General features: G+C 42.5%; 1 protein-coding gene across 1 annotated transcript in view; it reads left to right on the top strand.

Moving 5' to 3' along the window:
* DDX58 (DExD/H-box helicase 58) overlaps positions 1–19,587 on the top strand; it is a 34,343-nt gene that overhangs the window by 2,567 nt on the left and 12,189 nt on the right. Inside the window, exons 2-10 of the mRNA XM_015826288.1 lie at positions 1,412–1,540; positions 6,341–6,519; positions 8,265–8,415; positions 9,291–9,407; positions 11,578–11,685; positions 12,211–12,361; positions 13,683–13,941; positions 15,728–15,890; positions 18,472–18,573. Coding sequence (XP_015681774.1) covers positions 1,412–1,540; positions 6,341–6,519; positions 8,265–8,415; positions 9,291–9,407; positions 11,578–11,685; positions 12,211–12,361; positions 13,683–13,941; positions 15,728–15,890; positions 18,472–18,573 — 1,359 coding nt within the window. The remainder of the gene's footprint in view (positions 1–1,411; positions 1,541–6,340; positions 6,520–8,264; positions 8,416–9,290; positions 9,408–11,577; positions 11,686–12,210; positions 12,362–13,682; positions 13,942–15,727; positions 15,891–18,471; positions 18,574–19,587) is intronic.

Below are 19,587 nucleotides of genomic sequence, written 5' to 3'. Positions count from 1 at the left end.
TGGACATAGAATTCTTCCATTTTTTTCCTCATAATAACCTCATGAAATAGGCTAGGCTGAGAGATTTCATTGGTCCAGAGTCAACCTTGACAATTACATAATATTGGTTATGTTGATGAAGACTTAAAATACTAGAATCAACAAGAACGCAGAATAGATTTATCACTGTATCTGATTAATTTAATTATATATTTCAGCAATTTCTTCCAAAGGTTTGGTAGAGTAATGCATTTGCCAGGCATGTGATTCAAGTCATCTTAAAAGCTTAGTCTTATACAGAAGATCAAGCATACTCAGTTGGTCATGTGGGCAAATGTGCTTTGTAGTTGGTTGTAAAACCTCATCCATTGATAACAACTAAGAGAGTGTGATGGAGAAGGTGAAGAGATCCTTGTGTTGGTCAAATATTAGTCTTCCGCGGTCTAACACAGCCAGACTGCAAAACACCAGATGTCCAGTACCTAGATATAAAGAGATACAGAAAATTTTACAGATAGTTTTCGCTTCACGGCCATTCATTCCATGAATATCCAAAGTTATGATGATGCTGAACAAATCTTATTTAATGTCTGGTCTTTGAAGTTATGGGTTGCAGTATTCCTGCGTTCAAGTGGTCAAAATTTAAAACTTGGCAACCTGCCCACATTGACTACAGGATGTGCTTCAACATTAACCACTCACCTATTCCCACCCATCTCTGCTCTTCACTGTCCTTGCCATCCCTAGCTGACCTTTGCTGTTGTCTTCTTCTCACTGCTGAGGAGATAATGCTTAAACTGGCTCTTCAGGAGTGCAGCCGGACAAGGGTGACTGCTGCCAGGGAGTGGGAAGACATGCAAAAGGGAAACAAGTCAGACCCAGGAGAGATTGCTTACAGAAATTGTTTTGCTTCCCTCATAAACTGGAGAGATTGGAGAAGAAGGGATTACAAAAGAATAAGCAAACACCCAGTGGAGAATATACTGGTTGTTTGCATAGTGTGCTAATGGCTGCCAAAGCCAGCACGTTGCTTTTGATATGTATTCCCCATTATGTGCCTGCTTACTCTCTTGTAATCACTTCCTTTCCAATTCTCTACTCTGCAAGCAGGATGGGGAAAGAAAAGAAAAACAACATACTAGGTCGAGGACAATGAATATTGACTGTATTGTTGTAACTTTCAATGGATGCTGTGGGAGGCGGTCGGTAAGTGAGAACTACGTGTAATGTGTTTTCAATAAGCAAGCAGACACACACAGAAACATTTTCTAAATAGCATCAGAATGAATTATTGCCTTTGGGTATGTTGCAAACAGAATCATGGGCCCTTGGGAAGCTAAAATGGGAAAGGTGCAATACTTTCAAAGTCTGTTGTTTTGCTTTGAACCTTAAGGCGAGAAATTTACTGCAACAGTTTTGTCTACAATTCTAGAGACTGTGGAGCTAATTCAAGAGGAAAGCAACCGGCCAACCAAGGCAGCAGAACTTTTTCTTCACTCCGTTCTACAGCTCAACGTGGATGGATGGTTCCGTGGTTTTCTGGATGCACTACAAGCTTCAGGTATGATTGCTTTATTACATAGGAAGTGTTTGCTAAACTACAATCCTTTTCCCTCTAAAACTCTAAATCAGTGGATTTATGTAAACCAGTGTTTCTCAACCTTGACAATTTTAAGGCATGTGGACTTCAACTCCCAGAATTCCACAGCCAACCTTGCTGGCTGTGGAATTCTGGGAGTTGAAGTCCACATACCTTAAAATTGTCAAGGTTGAGAAACACTGATGTAAACAATTGCAATTTCATTGAATGGGTATCACACGAAAGAATTATTCAAAAAATTCAGAGCAGGGGTGTCAAACTCGATTTCATTGAGGGCCGCATCAGAGTTGTGGTTGACATTGGGGAGCCAGGGTGGGCGTGGCTGGGGTGGACGTGGCCAGCTCAACGTCGCTCGTATTGGGGGGCGTCTATGGTGGCCGGGATGGAGCTGGGGGGGAATCCATTGTCTCCAGCCGAGGAAGGTGAGACCAGGGCGAGCACTATACCTTTGTCCACCAGAGGAGCCTTGCTGTCCCTCTCAGGCCATCCAGAGGACCCCCAGTGATGCAGGCTGCCTGGAGCCCTGGGCAGTGGAGGGCAAGCGCCCAGTCCAGCCTTTCCCAAGGGGGCACCTGGCTATGCTTACCTCTTCCTCAAGGCTGCTGCTGATTGGCTCGCTCTCCTTGACCAAGTTGCTCATGGTGTGTGTGGGAGGGCAAAATATGTGGGTCAGCGGGAGGCCCACTCTCTCTCCCTGCGAGGAGACCCAGCTTTATAACCAGAGCATCCTCAGTGATAGGATGGGAGACCACCAGGAGAGGTCAGGAAGAGGGGACAAGGGGATGGCGAAAGGGTAGCAGGACTACTCGTGGCTAAGTCTAAGGCAGGACTTCCCTCAGACCCTTCCTCCCTCTCATTATAATTTCTTTCCTTCCTTCCTTCCTTCCTTCCTTCCTTCCTTCCTTCCTTCCTTCCTTCCTTCCTTCCTTCCTTCCTTCCTTCCCCCCTTTTCTTCTTTTTCCTTCCCTCTTCATTATCCTTTCCTTCTTCTTCCTTCCCCTCTTTTCCTTTTTGTTTGTCTTTCCTCTTTCCCTTTCTCCTTTCCTGTCCCTTCTTGAATGCTCAAATGCAAAAGGGTAAACATTTCTCGATGCCTCCTTGCCTTGTGATCAAATGCCACATTTGCTAGTAGTCTGTGGCCACTTAAAAGACCGAGAACAAACAGGCTTAGTTTATCCCGTGCTTGCATTTATTGGGGGCGTCCACAGACAACCGTACAGCAAAGCTGTCAAAATGGTGGCTGCGATAGTTGATCAGAGTTCCTCTGTTTTTTATGTGCAACAGCTTTAGCATTTAGGAACAGAGCTAAATTAGTTGCTTTTCTATTAATACATAATCCATAAAAGAGCTCTCCTGTAGGAGCCTGCCATGGTCTAATTCAGACTGGAAATATACAGTAGCAAAGGAAAATATTTTCCCCCAATCTGCTTTGTCCTGTTTTCCCCACTGGAAATGGCTGTTTGCAACACACAAGGAGGGGATACTTTCCTAAGAGTTCACAATTCAAGAATACCAATGTTAACTTGGATTGCCAATAAAGTCCTGTCTGTGACAAAAGAACACACAGAATTGCTTTCTCCTTTGAGCCCAAGTCTAAATGGATCCAGGATTGAAGCAGAACTGCGTGAACTGGGGCATCTCCAAGTAAGTTGCCCGCCCTTCCTTCCTTCCGCACTGCCGATGTCCATGCTGCCGCCAGCCATTGCTATCCCACGTGGGCAGGGCGTGTCCCAGTGAAAGGAAAGCCTCATGGCTGCGAGGCTAGGTCAGCGAGCGGGCCGTGGAGGTGCTGGTGGGAGGGGGGTGGCACTGATCTACAACCTGGTTGCATCCATCAAAGCCAGAATGCGCTCAGCCTTAGATCCATGGGGCAGCCCTGGAACCAGCGAGGGGCCCCTTTGCTGCCTCTGCCTCACGGATATGCGCACAGGAGACGGCCAGCGCCAGCATCCTGGGTGAAGTCAGCCTGTGGGGCTAGACAGCCAGCAGGGACGCCGGACTCCGCCTTCTTGCCGCCTCTTGCGTGTGCGCCCAGGGGGCAGGGCGGGGGCGCCCATCACTGGTTTCAGGCTGCCCTATGGATCTAAGGCTGAGCACGTTCTGGCTTTGATGGCTGGCACCAAGTTGTAGATCAGCACCTGGTCAGGCTGGGCCAAGTCCCGTGGGCCGGTCCTTGACTGTTTCCAGAGCAGGTCCCCGGGCCAGATGGAACCACATGGCGGGCCGGATGTGGCCCGCGGGCCTTCTGTTTCATATGTCTGGTTCAGAGTATTAGACATTGAAAGTATATATATACTGGATGCAATTCAATTACAAGACAAGGAAACACATTATCAGTTGACATGTAAATGTCCTGTTTGAAAGATGGCTTCTTCCAAAAGCCTCTGCAAATGAGCTGATTGATTCCTTCAACCTCAGATCTGAGAGTCTCTGTTCCAGTAAGTTTGCCAGAAATAAAAGATGGAATTAGGAAGTGGGCTTTTCTTCATTTTTTATGATAAAAATTACCAAATAGATGTGATTTAAATTAATAAAGTAGACACACTACCCTACTGGAGGGATAGTGCATTTGTTCTACTAGCTTTAAACAAACCATCATTGTGACAGTGAAATTAGTAGGGATAATTTTGGGCGGGGAGATGCTGTTAAAATGATTTTGGGGAACATATAGTTATCAGGAAGGAAGAGAATTTCCTTTGCTCAGGGGAAAAGCCATTCTTTTCTGTAGCTCAGAGAAGAGAAGAGAATAGCTGTAGGATCAAAAAAGCAAATACTGATTATGGAACTTAGGAAATACCTCCAATCAGGAACATTGTGTGAAAGGGTTGCTTAACTTTTGTGCTCTCCGCTGTGGGAGAAAATCTCCCCAGTTCTTCCAGAGATAAAGAGCTTGGACAGAGTTTCGTGAAAAAGGACGCTCCGTGGGCTGCAGTGTGTTTTGAGATTTCTTGTGTTTGGAGAGTAACATGCTTCCCCTCCGCAATTTTTTTGACATCTCAGAAAAATCACTTGGTGTATTTTCCCCAGAGACTAGTCCTGCCTCAAAGAATTCAGACTGCATTCCGGCAAAACAAAGGTCCACCACTAGTTTCGCTATCGAAAATACCTCTCCAGAAACAGAGCCACTAACTTCTTTGCAATCCCATGCAAGTGACGGGGATCAGAAGCTTTAAGGTTGCTAAATTTCCTTACCAATTCCTGCCCAGGTCTTTAATTAGTGCTTTCCCTCCATATGTTAAGAGAAGCCATCCAGGTGCTATTTCTGCACAGGACTTAATTTTCTGATCATTTGACATGCCGAATGGAGCATATGCTAGATCAGTGATGGTGAACCTTTTGGGCTTGGCGTGTCGAAAAATTTCAGAAAATGCCTAACTTGACTCTGCTGGCTACTCTGAACAAAAGAGAAACAATTTTCTCTCCTCTCCCCCCTCCATTTAGACCATCTTGAACAGTGGCACTCTGTGGCATCACCAAAGCTGGGGTCTAGGATAAGTCACTGTGGCCAATTCACCATGGCCAACTTGACATAGGCATCTTGCTTTGACCAGCTTGCTGTGGCCAACTGAACGCAGCCAACTCACTGCAGGACAAGAGTTAAACTAATATTGAAATGATGGAATAGAGTCATTAAATAAAGGATGCCAAAGGAGGGACAAAATGAAATGTGAATGACAAAATTTAAAATATTTTTAAAATTATTTTAAATAACTGAATGATTGAATTGCCCCACGGTAAGTTGGCCGTGCTGAGTTGACCACAGTGAGCTGGCCACAGCGAGTTATTCCATTCCTCCAAGGTTAGGCCTGAAGCAGAGGCCCAGGCCTCAACTTCAGCCCTAGTGCCACCGTGAGTTTTGGGGAACGATACAATTGTCCCCGGGGCTCAGCACCCCCCCAGGATCTGCGGTTTGTGCTTACTTTCAGGCAGCGTTGTTTCTGTTGACAGGACTCTGCGGTTGCTTCAGGTTGCAGGAAGCCTTTACTCATTCTGTCCTAAGTGCTAAAAGAGATCTTAATTTTTAAAAAACAAACTGCCGTTCACCTAGCTGTTCTAACCAGACACAACTGTTTTCTCTGTGTTGTGTGTTATTAGTTTATTAATGTGAGCTCAATGCTGTTTCTGGCCCCGCCCTTGCTCCACCCCCCCTGCCCTGCCCCCACTCTGCCCCCCCAGCCCCCGCCCCCCCTGCCCACAGGACCACTCACCGCCACCAGGGCCTGCCGCAGATCGCCCAGGCAGCCCAGCAGCGCTACGATGGCTGCACTCTCTGCCCACGCCCTGCAGCATCAACTGCATGATGGGCTGTGAGGGCAGAGTCTTGTCTACGCTGCCTGGCTGCCATGTCCTTGGCTGCGCTGCTCCATGTGGGCCACGCTCAAGGGTGACTCTCCTTCAGGGGGGCTGCTGGAGAGGGGGTCGCGGGGGGAGGCAAGGCTGGGGCAACGGCACGTGTGCCCACAGGACTCCGAGTGCCGCCTCTGGCACCCGTGCCATAGGTTCGCCACCACTGCTGTAGGTTATATCCCTCCTTCAGCCCCCAAGTGTTTGGGAGGGGGGAGGAGGAAAGGCTCTTTAAAAGCTCTCCAAGTCTCATAGGGGAATTGATTGGTAGGGATTCTCAACATGTTCACATTCCACATTTTGGAGTGGGCTGAAGCTAACTTAAAAAGGCATCAGATAAACCATCTGTTGCTGATAATCGACTTTAGTCAATTACCACTTTAATTCCAGTTTGTATCTTCTGTTCTGCTTCTTAAGATTATACCGGCCTTCATGATGCAATTGACAAGTGGGATTTCAAGATAATTGAAAGTCTGGAACCTCACAGGCAACTGTTGAAACGAATTGGGCCCGCTATGCAGGACATTGATGTCAAACAAATTCAAGAGTTCATGGATGACTGCCTCCGAATTCAGGAATGGGAAGAGATTCATAAGGTATTATTTATTTAAACTTGCCATCCGCTCAGGTGGCCCACATTGTTTTAGAACAGGGCTTTTCAACCTTTTCACCCATTGTACCACTTTTAGGATATGGCAATATCCGAGTACCACAGTCGCCTAGCAAGGTGTCAAAAACTTGATGACCCCCCCAAAAAGGGGGGGGAAGTGATGAAGTACTGGTAGTCCTTGACTTACAACAGTTAGCTTAGTGACTGTTTGAAGTTACAATGGCAATGAAAAAAGGGCCAAGCAAGACACTTGCCTGCCCACCCGGTAGCGCTCTTCCTCCTGTCCAAGGCTTTCATTGTTGTGAGCATTTCTGTTGAGGATTGGCAATGGGGGTGGGGTGGGGGGAGTGTTTGGTTTTTATTCCCCCCGTCTGCTGCGTGGTTGCAGCAGGTTTTGGTCACTTCACATGACCCTGGGACACTGTGACCGTCATAAATATGAATCAGTTGCCAAGCATCTGAATGTAAATCACAAGAGCCTGGAGATGCTGCAACATTCCAACTGATCGGCGCTTTTTCTGGGCTCAGCAGAAGCGCCAGGATCAGCGCCAAGCTCCAGCTGGATCTTGGCGCTGATCCTGGCACTTCCACTGAGCCCTGACAGCCCTGCAGCTCCAGCCATCTCTCGCTCAGGCTTGTGCGGTGCTGCCACCGTTTCAGCTCATTCCCCTCCCCTGCTACCATTTTTCTAGGATGGTCGCGCACCACCTGCCAGGTGCCAATGTGCCACAGATGGTACCCGTACCACTGGTTGAAAAGCCTTGTTTTAGAAGACAGCCCTGACTTTCATTTTGAACAGTGTGCTAATTCAGCTTGATCAGAGAGCAAAAATAAAACCCTTTATCAACTCTTAACCAGTTTGATTCATTTCTCTAAATATTTGAGAAGATTCTGATGTGATCCAGGTTACAGGTTGGTAAGCAAGAGAATTAACGTGCATGAAAAAAGAAAGGAAATAAATGGTGAATTTTAAAATTGGGTTTGTTTTTTATTGTATATTCTCTTAGTGCTACTGTGGGAGAGAAGGTTTGTAAATTTTGCTCAGATTGTTGGTGGTTTTTTTGAGTTTAGTTACTTGTAGTTGGGTGTGTATCTCCTGATATTATTTTCATAAAATTTTACTGAAAGTTTTACAAAGAATATAAAAACTAACTGAAATTAATAGCAATAGCACTTAGACTTATATACCGCTTCATAGTGCTTTGCAGCCTTTTTGAAGTGGTTTACAGAGTTAGCATATTGCCCCCAACAATCTGGGTCCTTGTGTTACGGACCTCAGAAGGATGGAAGGCTGAATCAACTTTGAGTTAGTCAAGATCGAACTGCTGGCAGTTGGCAGAGTCAGCCTGCAATACTGCATTCTAACCACTGCGCCAGCATGGCTGTAATAAAGAATGAGAGCAAGGAAGAAGAAAGTGAAAAGCAAAGGTGCAGAAAGAAAGGATCAAATGAAATAAAAAAAAGAAGCTTCCGATTTCCTTTGCAACAAATAATTACAAAGGAAATAATAATTACAAAATTACCTCCTGCCCTATGATTACAAAAGAAAACTCACTCTTTTCTATTCAGTTTTTCCCTTATCTTCAAAACTACAAATTATAACTACAAATTACGCATTTTTTTTTGCTTTATGCGAAAAGTCGATAAAGAGTGGAAGTGAATCTTTTGAGTCTTGAGTATAGAAACACAATAAATAAGTACTCTGCTCTGCCTCATGTTTCTGATTTGCAGATTAGTGAAAGGAAAGGAAGACAAGCAAGTGCAAGCAAACTGATAGAATGTCTGTGTAGATCAGACAAAGAACATTGGCCTAAAACCTTCCAAATCGCACTGCATAGGTCTGGACACGACAAGCAAATCGAGCTATGGGATTTGAAAGGAGGTATTGTCATATCTTTGTTTTACTCTCCATTCAGTTTCTTTCTTTCTCTTGGAAGACTTCCAGAATAGAGAAAGTTATGAGAGGCAGAGTCACCAAATGGAGTGTCAGTGGGGGTGTGTGTAGTGATGGTCATAATCAGGTGATGAAAACATCTTAGGTTTTAACTTGCATGTGCCTTAAAATTGGCAAGACATCCACTGATACGCTGTTACAGGTAGTCCTCATTTAAAAAAAAATCTAATTGGGACCTGCAATTCTGCCACTAAGCGGAGCAGTCACTGAGTGGAAAATCACATGATTGCAACTGTAATTTCTGGTTAAAAGACTCAGTTTCACACCTTTGGCTTTTGTTTGCTTCTTAACTATTCCCCTACTCTTTGGGATGCTCAGAGTACTTGTTTACTGTCTTACATACATGGAAAACAATGAAATCATGCTGGAAGCCACCGGTGTATTACACAAATAGCTTACAGTACTCTCTTGAAATCCCTTCCTCTCCAACCTCTCAACTAGTGTCATTTAGTGAAATGGGTGGGGTAGAAATGCAATGAATCTATAAACAAATAAAGAAGAATGTAGAAATTTTGTCACTTAAGCAAGACTATTCAAGCAGGAGCTTCCACATTGTTTAAGAATGGCAACTTGCAGTGTTCCTGCATTCATTAGAACATATATTGCATTCCCAACAACATGCAGAATATGAATTTATTATAAAAACATTGAGTTGATATTCAGTATATTCCAATACGACAATATATTCTTTCCTATTCACATTATCTTTCACCTATCTGAAGAGTACTTTTACCGTAGATGTGCCAAGCAAAATATTAATGAAAATGCAAAAATTGAACGGACTTTTTTTGTATCATATTCAGCTGATAATGCAGATGTTGAAATGGCAGATGAAGATGAAGACAGCTGTGTTTTTGAAATACAGATTTCTGAAGAAGCAGAATCTGACAATCTTTGTGAAAATTCATGTTCACCTTCAGGTAAGACAATTGGAAAACTGCCTTGGGCTCAATTCTCTAAATTCTTCTAGCAAACCTTTAGTGGCTTCTCAAGGAAAGGATCTGTACTACCAGAAGTTATCTGTCACTGTCTTATTTACGGCAGGGGAGTATGTCCAGCTTCCCATAGTGGTGCTTGTGGTACTTATATTTCTTGAAAAACTTCGATGTTGTCCCTACAGCCCCTTGTGGTTGAATATTAGGTTTTCTAATGTGACTAAAGACAGACATTGATTAAATATCAAAGGAACACTCATTTATTTTTTAAATGAATTACATTTATCTTTTGTGCAGTTTGAACTGCCAGCCACTGGCCTAGTGTCCTGAAAGAGCTTGAACACAATCATGGTTGAAGAACCCATAGTTCTTTTAAGAGGACTAGTGTACCTAGCACAAATTCTATTTTCACCTCAGCATTTCTCTGTGAAGTATCTGTTAAAGGCCTATATTGGAAAGCTTGCAGGATATTTTCTTGTTTTGAAAATGTTATTGTTTGACAGTTGAATGTGAGGCATAAGTGCAGTTTTTGCTCCTTGAATCAGACAAAAAGGACTGCAAACTTTTATGTAGAATTGCTTCAGGATCTAACCATCATGTTTAAACTAAGTCACCCAGTCTATAAACATTTTCGCACATCATTGTACAAAAAGACACACGCGTGCAAAGGTTTTCAACTTTAACATGTATGGTTATTTGCTTTTAATCAGTTTTGTGCTGGTCTAAATTAACAACAAAAAGAAAAAAGAAATACAAACAAAACCAAGATCAATTTGGACACCTATCCTTTTTAAAATATATTTTATTGATTTTTAACATAGTTACCTTAATATTTGGTAAACAGCGTGTTCCCTGGTTTTATATTTAAAAACAATAATGATTTCTATAACCCACATAATAGCTTTATTTGATTTTCTCTTCTTCCAGTAGTATTCTCTTTTACCAACCTTGAATTAGTACATTTCTTAATATTCTGATAGACACCAATTGAACATAAACATTTTTCTGATATTTAACAACCACATCAGTATAAAGCTTCTTTTCCAATTGATCATCTTAATTACCTCGTCATAGATCCTGTTTTCAAAGTTCTTATTTCGATTTGCAACTGGTGCACGATGTGAAATTGTGCAAAAGGCCTCCTGACTGCCACCTGTTCCTTGAGCAGAAGGACCGACAGATTGTACAAGAGGTCTTTTAGGGGCAAGGCCCACCCCATCCAGTACCAAAGTTGGTGAAGTCCCACATTTGGAAGGCCCTAAAACCTAAAACCAGTCAGTTCGTTAAAGCTGCTTGTTCCCCATCCAGACCTCCCACAGCCTCCTGACACTCAGACAGGAGGGACATTAAGCAACACTGCTTAATTCACCAGGGGCAGAGAGATATAATTGAGTATCATTGGCATACTGTTTTGGTATGCGGGTATGTTCCAATTAAAGTAACGCCATATGGCTTCTCTTCCCCTAAATCAGACATGTCAAACACAAGGCCCGGGGTCCGGATGCGGCCCGCGAAGTGGTTTCATGTGGCCCGCAAAGCCATCCTGGAAACAGTGAGGGAACGGCCCCCGCTGCCTTGGCCCTGGCCCAGGCCGGCCGGGAGTCAATGTACAATTTTGTGGTGGTGGCCATTTATGCTGAAATGCATTCAGTCTTAGCTCCACAAAGCCATCCAGAAACAGCGAGGAACCAGCCCCTGCTGCGTCGCCCCCGCCCCCTGGATGCATGCTGGGGAGGTGTCACCCTTTGTGAGGAATGAAGAAATGCACCATGCCTTGGCGCTTGCCTCGGTCCCACCCCTTCTGTCAGAGACCCTCAGATCTGTCCCACTCCTGCCCAGGCCCCCGCAGGCACCCTTGACGCGAACGATGTAGAGCTGGCCATGCCCACCCAGTAGGCCACACCCACTCCATCCACGTCCACCCAGTAGGCCGCACCCACCTGCCCTTCCGCCCGAGGGCAACCGCAATGCTGATGTGGCCCTCAATGAAATTGAGTTTGACACCCCTGCCCTTAAATGAACATGTTTCTTTTAGTGTCCACATAATGATTTTGGATAGTAGATATTCTGTTGTGCATGCCATGTAAATATGTTGTATTTTATATATGTTACAGTTTTTTCCAGTGTGCTTTTTGTTCACTTGTTCTTCTTCTAGATGCCTTCCAGCAGCCCAGATATGTTCCGAGGAAGCCAAGGAGCTATCAGATAGAACTTGCTGAGCCTGCTCTCAAGGGCAAACACACCATGATTTGTGCCCCTACCGGTAAGATTATAGTTCTCTGAGCTACAATGATCCTAAGTTTCTTTCTGATTGGAATGGAAAATTATTTTAGACTTTTTTAAAGAAAGGCTATAATTTTTTTCTGAGGGAAACAGAAGAAACCCGCTGCCTTGTTTAGCAAAGTACAATGAAAGTACAATGACATTAAAAAAAAAAAAAGCTTTGTGACCATTTACAACCATCACACTAGTCCCACAGACATGTGATCACTAATTGTGTGTTTCTCAACTGGCTTGCAACAAGCCAAGTAAAATCATAAGTCGTAATGATACGATGGTTTGTTTAACAACTGCAATGATTAAATACTGAAGGGAAAGTAAAGTCATAAGCCTGTTGTGGTCAGAGATTTTTCCATTTAGCAACCGCAACGTTCAGTGCTGGAATTTCCAGTCCCAACTGTGGACTCTTAAGTGAGAGGACCATCTGTATGGCCTTGCCAGCTTGTAGTTCAGAATTTTAGTCCATTGCTTCCAAGTAAGTCCAACCAGCCTTTATTCATTTTTATAGGATCTGGGAAGACTCTTGTGTCTATTATGATATGTGAGCATCATCTCCGCAACAGGCCTGCTGGGCAGAACGGAAAAGTGGTCTTCCTCGCTACAAAAGTTCCAGTTTATGAACAACAGAAGAAAGTCTTCTGTGAATACTTCAAAAATGAGTATGACCTCAGTCCGTCCTATGCGGATGTCCTGTTACTTCCTGGTTCTAAAATAATAGCAATAGCGTCTTTTTCAGCCCTTGATTTAGATTGTTGCTCTACAGAAAGATGGTCTGCCGTATCTCAAGGCTGCTGAAAATATTTTCAAAATGGGTGTCTGGAACAGCCGGTTTGCTTTGCAATGTGTAAAGCAGGAGTGTCAAACTCAATTTCATTGAGGGCCGCATCAGCATTGCGGTTGCCCTCGGAGGGGGGGGCAGGTGAGTGCGGCCTACTGGGTGGGTGTGGATGGAGTGGGTGTGGCCTACTGGGTGGGCATGGCCAGCTCTACATTGTTCGTGTCAAGGGTGCCTGTCAGGGCCTGGGCAGGAGTGGGACAGATCTGAGGGTCTCTGGCAGAAGGGGGTGGGACCGGGGCAAGCACCAAGGCATGGTGCATTTCTTCATTCCTCACAAAGGGTGACACCTCCCCAGCATGCACCCAGGAGGCGGGGCCGACACAGCAGGGGCTGGTTCCTCACTGTTTCTAGACGGCCTTGTGGAGCTAAGACTGAATGCGTTTCAGCATAGATGGCCACCACAAAATTGTACATTGGCTCCCGGCCGGCCTGGGCCAGGGCTAAGACAGCGGGGGCCGTTCCCTCACTGTTTCCAGGATGACTTCGTGGGCCACATGAAATCACTTTGCGGGCCGCATCCAGCCCCGTGGCCTTTTGTTTGACATGTCTGGTGTAAAGTATGAAGTTGTACCTGTGATGAGCACCTATGTTGTGATTTTAAAAAGTAGGCCGTCAGATATGACCAGTTCATGAGTATCTATGTGTGTTTGTGCATGTGAGTGTTAGGTAAATGGATGATCTCTGTTTATACAGGTAATTCTCAATTTACAACAGTTCACTTAATGACCGTTCAAAGTTACAACGGCACTGGAAAAAGGGATTTATGATCATTTTTAACACTTACAAGCAAGCATCCCTAGGGTCATGTGATCAGAATACAGACCCTTGGCAACTGGTTTATATTTATGATGATTGCAGCATCCTGGGGTCATGTGATCACCTTTTGCAACCTTCTGACACTCCAAGTCATTGGGGAAACCAGATTCACTTAACAACCAAGTTACTAACTTAACGATTCACTTAAGAACTGTGGCAAGGAAGGTTGTAAAATGGGACAAAATTCACTTAACAACTGCAATTTTGTTGTGGTCATTAAGTCGAGGACTACCTGTATAACTGTTTCCTAATTTTGCCGTTTTCGATCAAACGCTTAAACAGGGATTGATGGTGTTCTAAGAAGTATCTTGTCTCTTTTCTTGCAGCTACAACATTGCAGGCATCTGTGGGGAAAATGCTTCCAAGTCTCCCGCAGAAATAGTTATTAAACAGAATGATATCATTGTCATGACACCCCAGACTCTTTTGAACTCTCTGACTAATGAGACAGTTCTTTCTCTTTCAATATTCACATTGATGATATTCGATGAGTGCCACAACACTACGGGGAGTAATCCATATAATATGTTAATGTCCAAGTACTTGAACCTTAAACTGAAGCAAGATGCAGTTCCGCTACCTCAGGTAAGTAGCTTTCTCGTGGTAAAAAAATATATCTCAGCAAGTTGTGTATTCTCTTCTAATACATGAAGACAACATAGAAAATGTTGTACCTCTCAAGAAGATAGCATGCACACCTGTACTCCAGGAGCCATTTAGTGCAACAATATTGTAGCAGGGATCCACTTTGTCTCCCATTCTATTCTTAAATAATATAATCATTTCAGCTTCAGTTTGAAAAAAAAATCTGATTTTGATGAATTTTAACCCATAAACAAAAAGAAAGTAATTATATGTTCAATAAGTAATGCACATTGTAGTGCCCAGCACAATTGTGCTTAAGTTATTTTATATGAGGAACCTTTTAGGAATAAACTACAACAATAGTTTCATTTCAGCATCATAAACACAATGAATAAACTCAGAGCAGAACTTAGCATTCAAAATGTGTTCTTAATGATTGATTTGTTCATTATTCTACTTCTAAGATTTGAGCAGGTCTAGACCTTATTTTCTAAAACATATTGCTGACATACTTGTTAGAACAGGAAATAGCAACAAAATATTAAGCAAATGATAAGCTATAAGGCTGAGCAAGTTCAATTGCTTCAAAATTATTGCTGAACTTTAATTCCATAACTTAATGATCAAAGATGCTGGAAGTTGTAATTTGGCAACATCTGGAGGACTAATTGTCCACCCCTTGAATAAGACGTAGAAATATGGCTGATACACACCTTTGAATTGTACCTGACTCCGGATGGCTGTGTGGATAAAAGTCTGATAATTTCTGATGAGAAACGGATGATCTCATCCACCGTTAGCGTCTAGCAGTGTTTCGCAATTTATCCAAGAAATGTATTCCCCTCTTAAATAAATGAAAATAAATGCAATGACATGTAGATTGGATGCTGGGAATGGCGAGGGGAGAAACAAATTGTTAAGGGAAGAGTTTCAGGAAAAAAATATTCCTGGGAAAAGAGAAAGTGCGGGAAAGAAACTCAAAACAACCCACCTTGATTCTCCTGGATAAAGTAACAGTAGTAGAGAGAAAATCCGGTAGGCTTTCAAGATTCTGTACAATACCTCAACAACAATAAAGAGCGTTCTTGAAATCCCAGCCATTCCTCTGTATTGACCTGGCCTATTTCAAACAACTGACAGTAATAATTAGAACATAGAGTAACAGAGTTAGAAGGGACCTTGGAGGTCTTGGTCCAACTCTCTGCTCGAGCAGGAGACCCTATACCATGGGTCCTAAACCTTGGCAACTTTAAGACTTGTGGACTTCAACTCCCAGAATTCCTCAGCCACCAAAGCTGGCTGAGGAATTCTGGGAGTTGAAGTCCACAAGTCTTAAAGTTGCCAAGGTTAGAGATCCCTGCCCTAAACCATTTCAGATAAGTGATTGTCCACTCTCTTTTTGAAAGCCTCCAGTGATGGAGCAGCCACAACTTATGGAGGCAGACTATTCCACTGGTTGATTTGGAATGGTGGTTAATGATAAACAAGATTTCTAAATACCGCGATGGGGTATTTTTACGTAAAGAATCTAAGGTATTAGTTTAAATTATAATCATTTAATACTACTAGTGTGTATTTCTTTGAATAAGGCTAAGAGGTCATTCATCTCCTGATTTCAATCGATCTCTGCCAGGAAAAGGTGCACGCGGCGAATGAAAATAATTCTGGAGGCAACATTGCCTCTCTTTCTCTCTCTCTCTCTTTCTTGTTCTTTCTTTTCATGTTTTAGTGTCTTAATTCATGTGTGGTCCTTCTAGTATGAAGTGAATGTATTTTAATTATTCAGATTGTAGGATTGACCGCTTCTCCTGGCATTGGCAATGCCAAAAACGTAGGGGAGGCCATAGACTACATCTGCAACATTTGTGCTTCCCTCAATATTGAAGTGATCTCAACGGTCAGAAAGAACATAAAGGACTTGGAAGAAATTGTTCCTAAACCTGAAAAAAGTGAGCCTGCATTCTAATTCTCTCTTTTGGAGTACAAGTAATCCTTTAAAAAAAAAAAAAAAAGAGTCCATATAGTTCTTAAGTTTAATGACCATACTTGGGACTGGAATCTCAGTCGTTAAGCAAAAGGCTCATTAAGTGAGACAACCACACAATTACCTCAGTCAGTGATTGTAAACCCAGACCCCCCTGGTTGCAGTCGTTAAGTGATATCCCAGGTCAAAGGTAAGGAGATCTAATGGAGGGGGGAACCCTTCAGGTTGCGGAAACAGAGCTAAAATCCTGATTATCTCAAAACCTTGATAATTTTAGCTCCTTTTCTGCCCCCCCCCCAAAAAAACAGAAGAGAGGGGCAATTCTTTGCAGGCTGGAAATCTCATCTTGATGGGGTAGAGCTGAGATTATCACCCCAGCATGTAGCCAGCTCCCAGAGATGAGAGGGAGTCCTCTCAGCTTGCAATCTTCTCTGCCAGCTTTCCCACTGACTTTCTGGGGAAGCCAGCAGAAAAGATTGCAAATGGCAATCACATAATTGCAAGGAGCTTAACAACTGGCCATCCAGTGTCGACAGGTTGCCAAGCACCCAAATCAAGATAATATGACCATGGGAGAGGTATACAAATTTATAAGGGTTGGAGGTGTTTGTTGGTCATTAAGCACCCTTTCGAGATCTTCATAACTTTGAATAGTCATTCAACAACCTGTCGTGACTAGTTCTAACCTTGAAATCCCTTACAATGCAGTTATGTTGGATATCATGTTGCCTCCTCCAATGCCTCCACCCTTCCAAATGAAGAGGCAATATACTTAAATAGGAGTAGGCAGGGATGGGCCTGCATTTGTTCTCATAGTGACTAAATGGATGTCTCCAAGAAAACCCACAAGCAGTCATGCACATTAATCTTATTCCTCAGCAATTTATACTTTTTTGGGGCAATGAAGGAAATACATTAATATTGCACAACTGTATGTGTCTCACATTTCTCTCTGCTGCAAATAGGTGTGGGGAATGCCTATGAAATCCAGTTCAGATTGGATTGCTTTCCGGACACTTTTCATTTAATAGTTCTGTTGAGACTTGATACTGGGGATGAACTGCCGTAGAACCCATCTCTCAGCGAGATAAACCCATAATCTGATAACCCATTCTGAAGACCCATAGTTGATGTCCTATATCAGAGGGCCCCAACCCCTAGGCCCCAACCCCCAGGCTGAAGTCCCCTACCGGACCTTGAGCCATTCGGAACCGGGCCACAAAAGTGGCTGAGCGCATGCTCCATTTACATGAGTAGCGGGTGTGCATGCCCACCATTTGTGTAAATGGAGCTGCATGCATGTGCTTGCCGGCCACTCAACACAGAACCCCTCCCCTCCCCTCCCCATGCCAGTCTGCAAAGCTGGAAAAGTTGGGGAACTCTGTACTATATAATAGTTTAAAAGTCTTGGTAGTCATATTATATATAGATCCTGTTTGGCATTTCCATTAAACATCCCTGGGCTAGAAGTTGGGACACAGCTGAACTCAATACTTATCTAGCAAAGGTCTGGAAAGACTGAAAGCTTTCTCCACTTGTCAGATGATGCTCTGTAACTAAACTAATTCCTGTTGCTAGGTAGGGACTTTTCCCTAAATGCATGTTTCTTCTTGAATAGATGCATAACAATGGATTAATTTAGCCATCAATTGAGATGGCATTCCTGATATACTCCTGTGGTGGATCCTGCCAAATTTCAGGTTCCTTCAGGAATTTCAAAGTGGGGAGGTTTCTAAAAGTATGCAGAACATGTCACATTTGAAACATTTTGGGCTGAGAAGACTGTTTCAAGTTCAAAGTGCCTTGTTTTGAGTTTAGACTAGAAGATTATCCCAATTTTGAAATGTTCCAGCCAGTCCTAGGCTGAATGAAGAACACTTTTAGAATAGGACAGTGTGACAATGTTTCTGGTGAAATTTGAACAGTTTGTTTGAACCCCAGGGACTTTTTTTGACTTGTGAGGGGATATTTTCAGCTCAAACCATTTTTATAGCCCTCAAATTGTCAGCGATTCTGAGCAGTTAAAATCCCAGTGGAAGAGAGTCATGCTGTACCAGAAGAAAAATTCTTAAACATAAATTGCGCATGGACATATTTCAAACACAATACACCTTGTGTAACTCTAGGCTTGAAGGGGTTTCTCCAATGGGACCTCGATCTGATGGACCCAGATGACTTTTCCAGGAATTCCACAATGATAAAACTGTATCCTTCCCTTGCGGTAGAGATTATGCCAAGCTACTTTGACACCTTCCTTTATTTATCTATGGAGATTTCTCAGTCATCCAAGTCATGGTTGTCCCAAAGGTGCTTTTTCAAAAGGCAACTGGATTTTGTTTTTGTATACTTGATGACTGGTATACTGGTACTATAGCCGTATCTCTGAAAGGCAAATGTTGAAAAAAGATAGCATAATAAATTATTTCCCCAAGTTCTAAAACACTTAATCTTTTCTTGGACAAAGGGCCTGTAATAGTTTTAGAATATTTAAATGTGCAGCTAATAACAAACTAATGATGGCAGTTTCTTTTTTACTTTTACTGCAGTTATTAAGCTTGTTGGGACTCGTCCACAAAATCGCTTTGTAGATATTGTATCTCAGATGATGTCAAAAGCAGAGGATCTAGCAAGACAATTTCATCCTATTGGTAAGATGATGGAGATTGCTTGATGATGTCGGTTATATGCTCCATTGACGTAACATAATCATCACTTTCCTGTGATCTGAACAAAAGCATCAAGATGTGATATATCCATGGACATATAGATACACACACACAAACATTACATAGATACGTTAATCATTATGTAGTACAGTCACACCATTCATCACAAAAATTGTAATCCAGTTCACTGTAATATATAGCTTCATAATAGAGTTTGTATTCATAACATAATCCATAATGCATAATACAGCTGAATTTTCATTTCAAAATAGTATAAACTGCATATTAAAATGCACTATGTTGTACAATTCACATTACGAGCCATCGCGGAGCAGTGGCTAGACGCAATATGGCAGGCCTTCCATTCTTCCGAGGTCGGTAAAATGAGAGGACACAGATTGTTGGGGGCAATATGCTGACTCTATAAACCACTTAGAGAGGGCTGTAAAGCACTGTGAAGCGGTATGTCTTATTGGTATTGCTATGCTGTACAATTCACATTACAGCTCAGTATATTAAACATAGTACATACAACATACTACTAAGCAAAACAAACTTACCTAACACAAGATATAATGTCACATATTGCACCATAATTCTAAAGAGAACTCAAAGCACATATTCTCTCTCTCTCTCTATTATCTATCTATCTATCTATCTATCTATCTATCTATCTATCTATCTATCTATCTATCTATCTATCTACCTACCTACCTACCTACCTACCTACCTACCTATCTATCATATCATATCTATCGTTTTGTTTATTTATCATATCTATCTAATAGATGATAGATATAAATGATAGATAAGCATATCTATCATCTATCATATCTATCATATCTATATCTACTTATCATATCTATATCATCTATTATATCTATTTTATCTATCAAATAGATAGATATAAATAAATGATAAATAATCATTTATCATCTATCATTTCATCTATTTATCATATCTATCATTATCTATCTACTTATATCTATTTATCAT

The sequence above is a fragment of the Protobothrops mucrosquamatus genome, unplaced genomic scaffold (assembly GCF_001527695.2).
Source record: "Protobothrops mucrosquamatus isolate PMUCROS unplaced genomic scaffold, P.Mucros_1.0 scaffold3037, whole genome shotgun sequence".
Classification (NCBI taxonomy): Eukaryota; Metazoa; Chordata; class Lepidosauria; order Squamata; family Viperidae; genus Protobothrops; species Protobothrops mucrosquamatus.
Note: the sequence above shows the minus strand (reverse complement) of the source record. Positions and strands in the feature narration are given on the sequence as shown.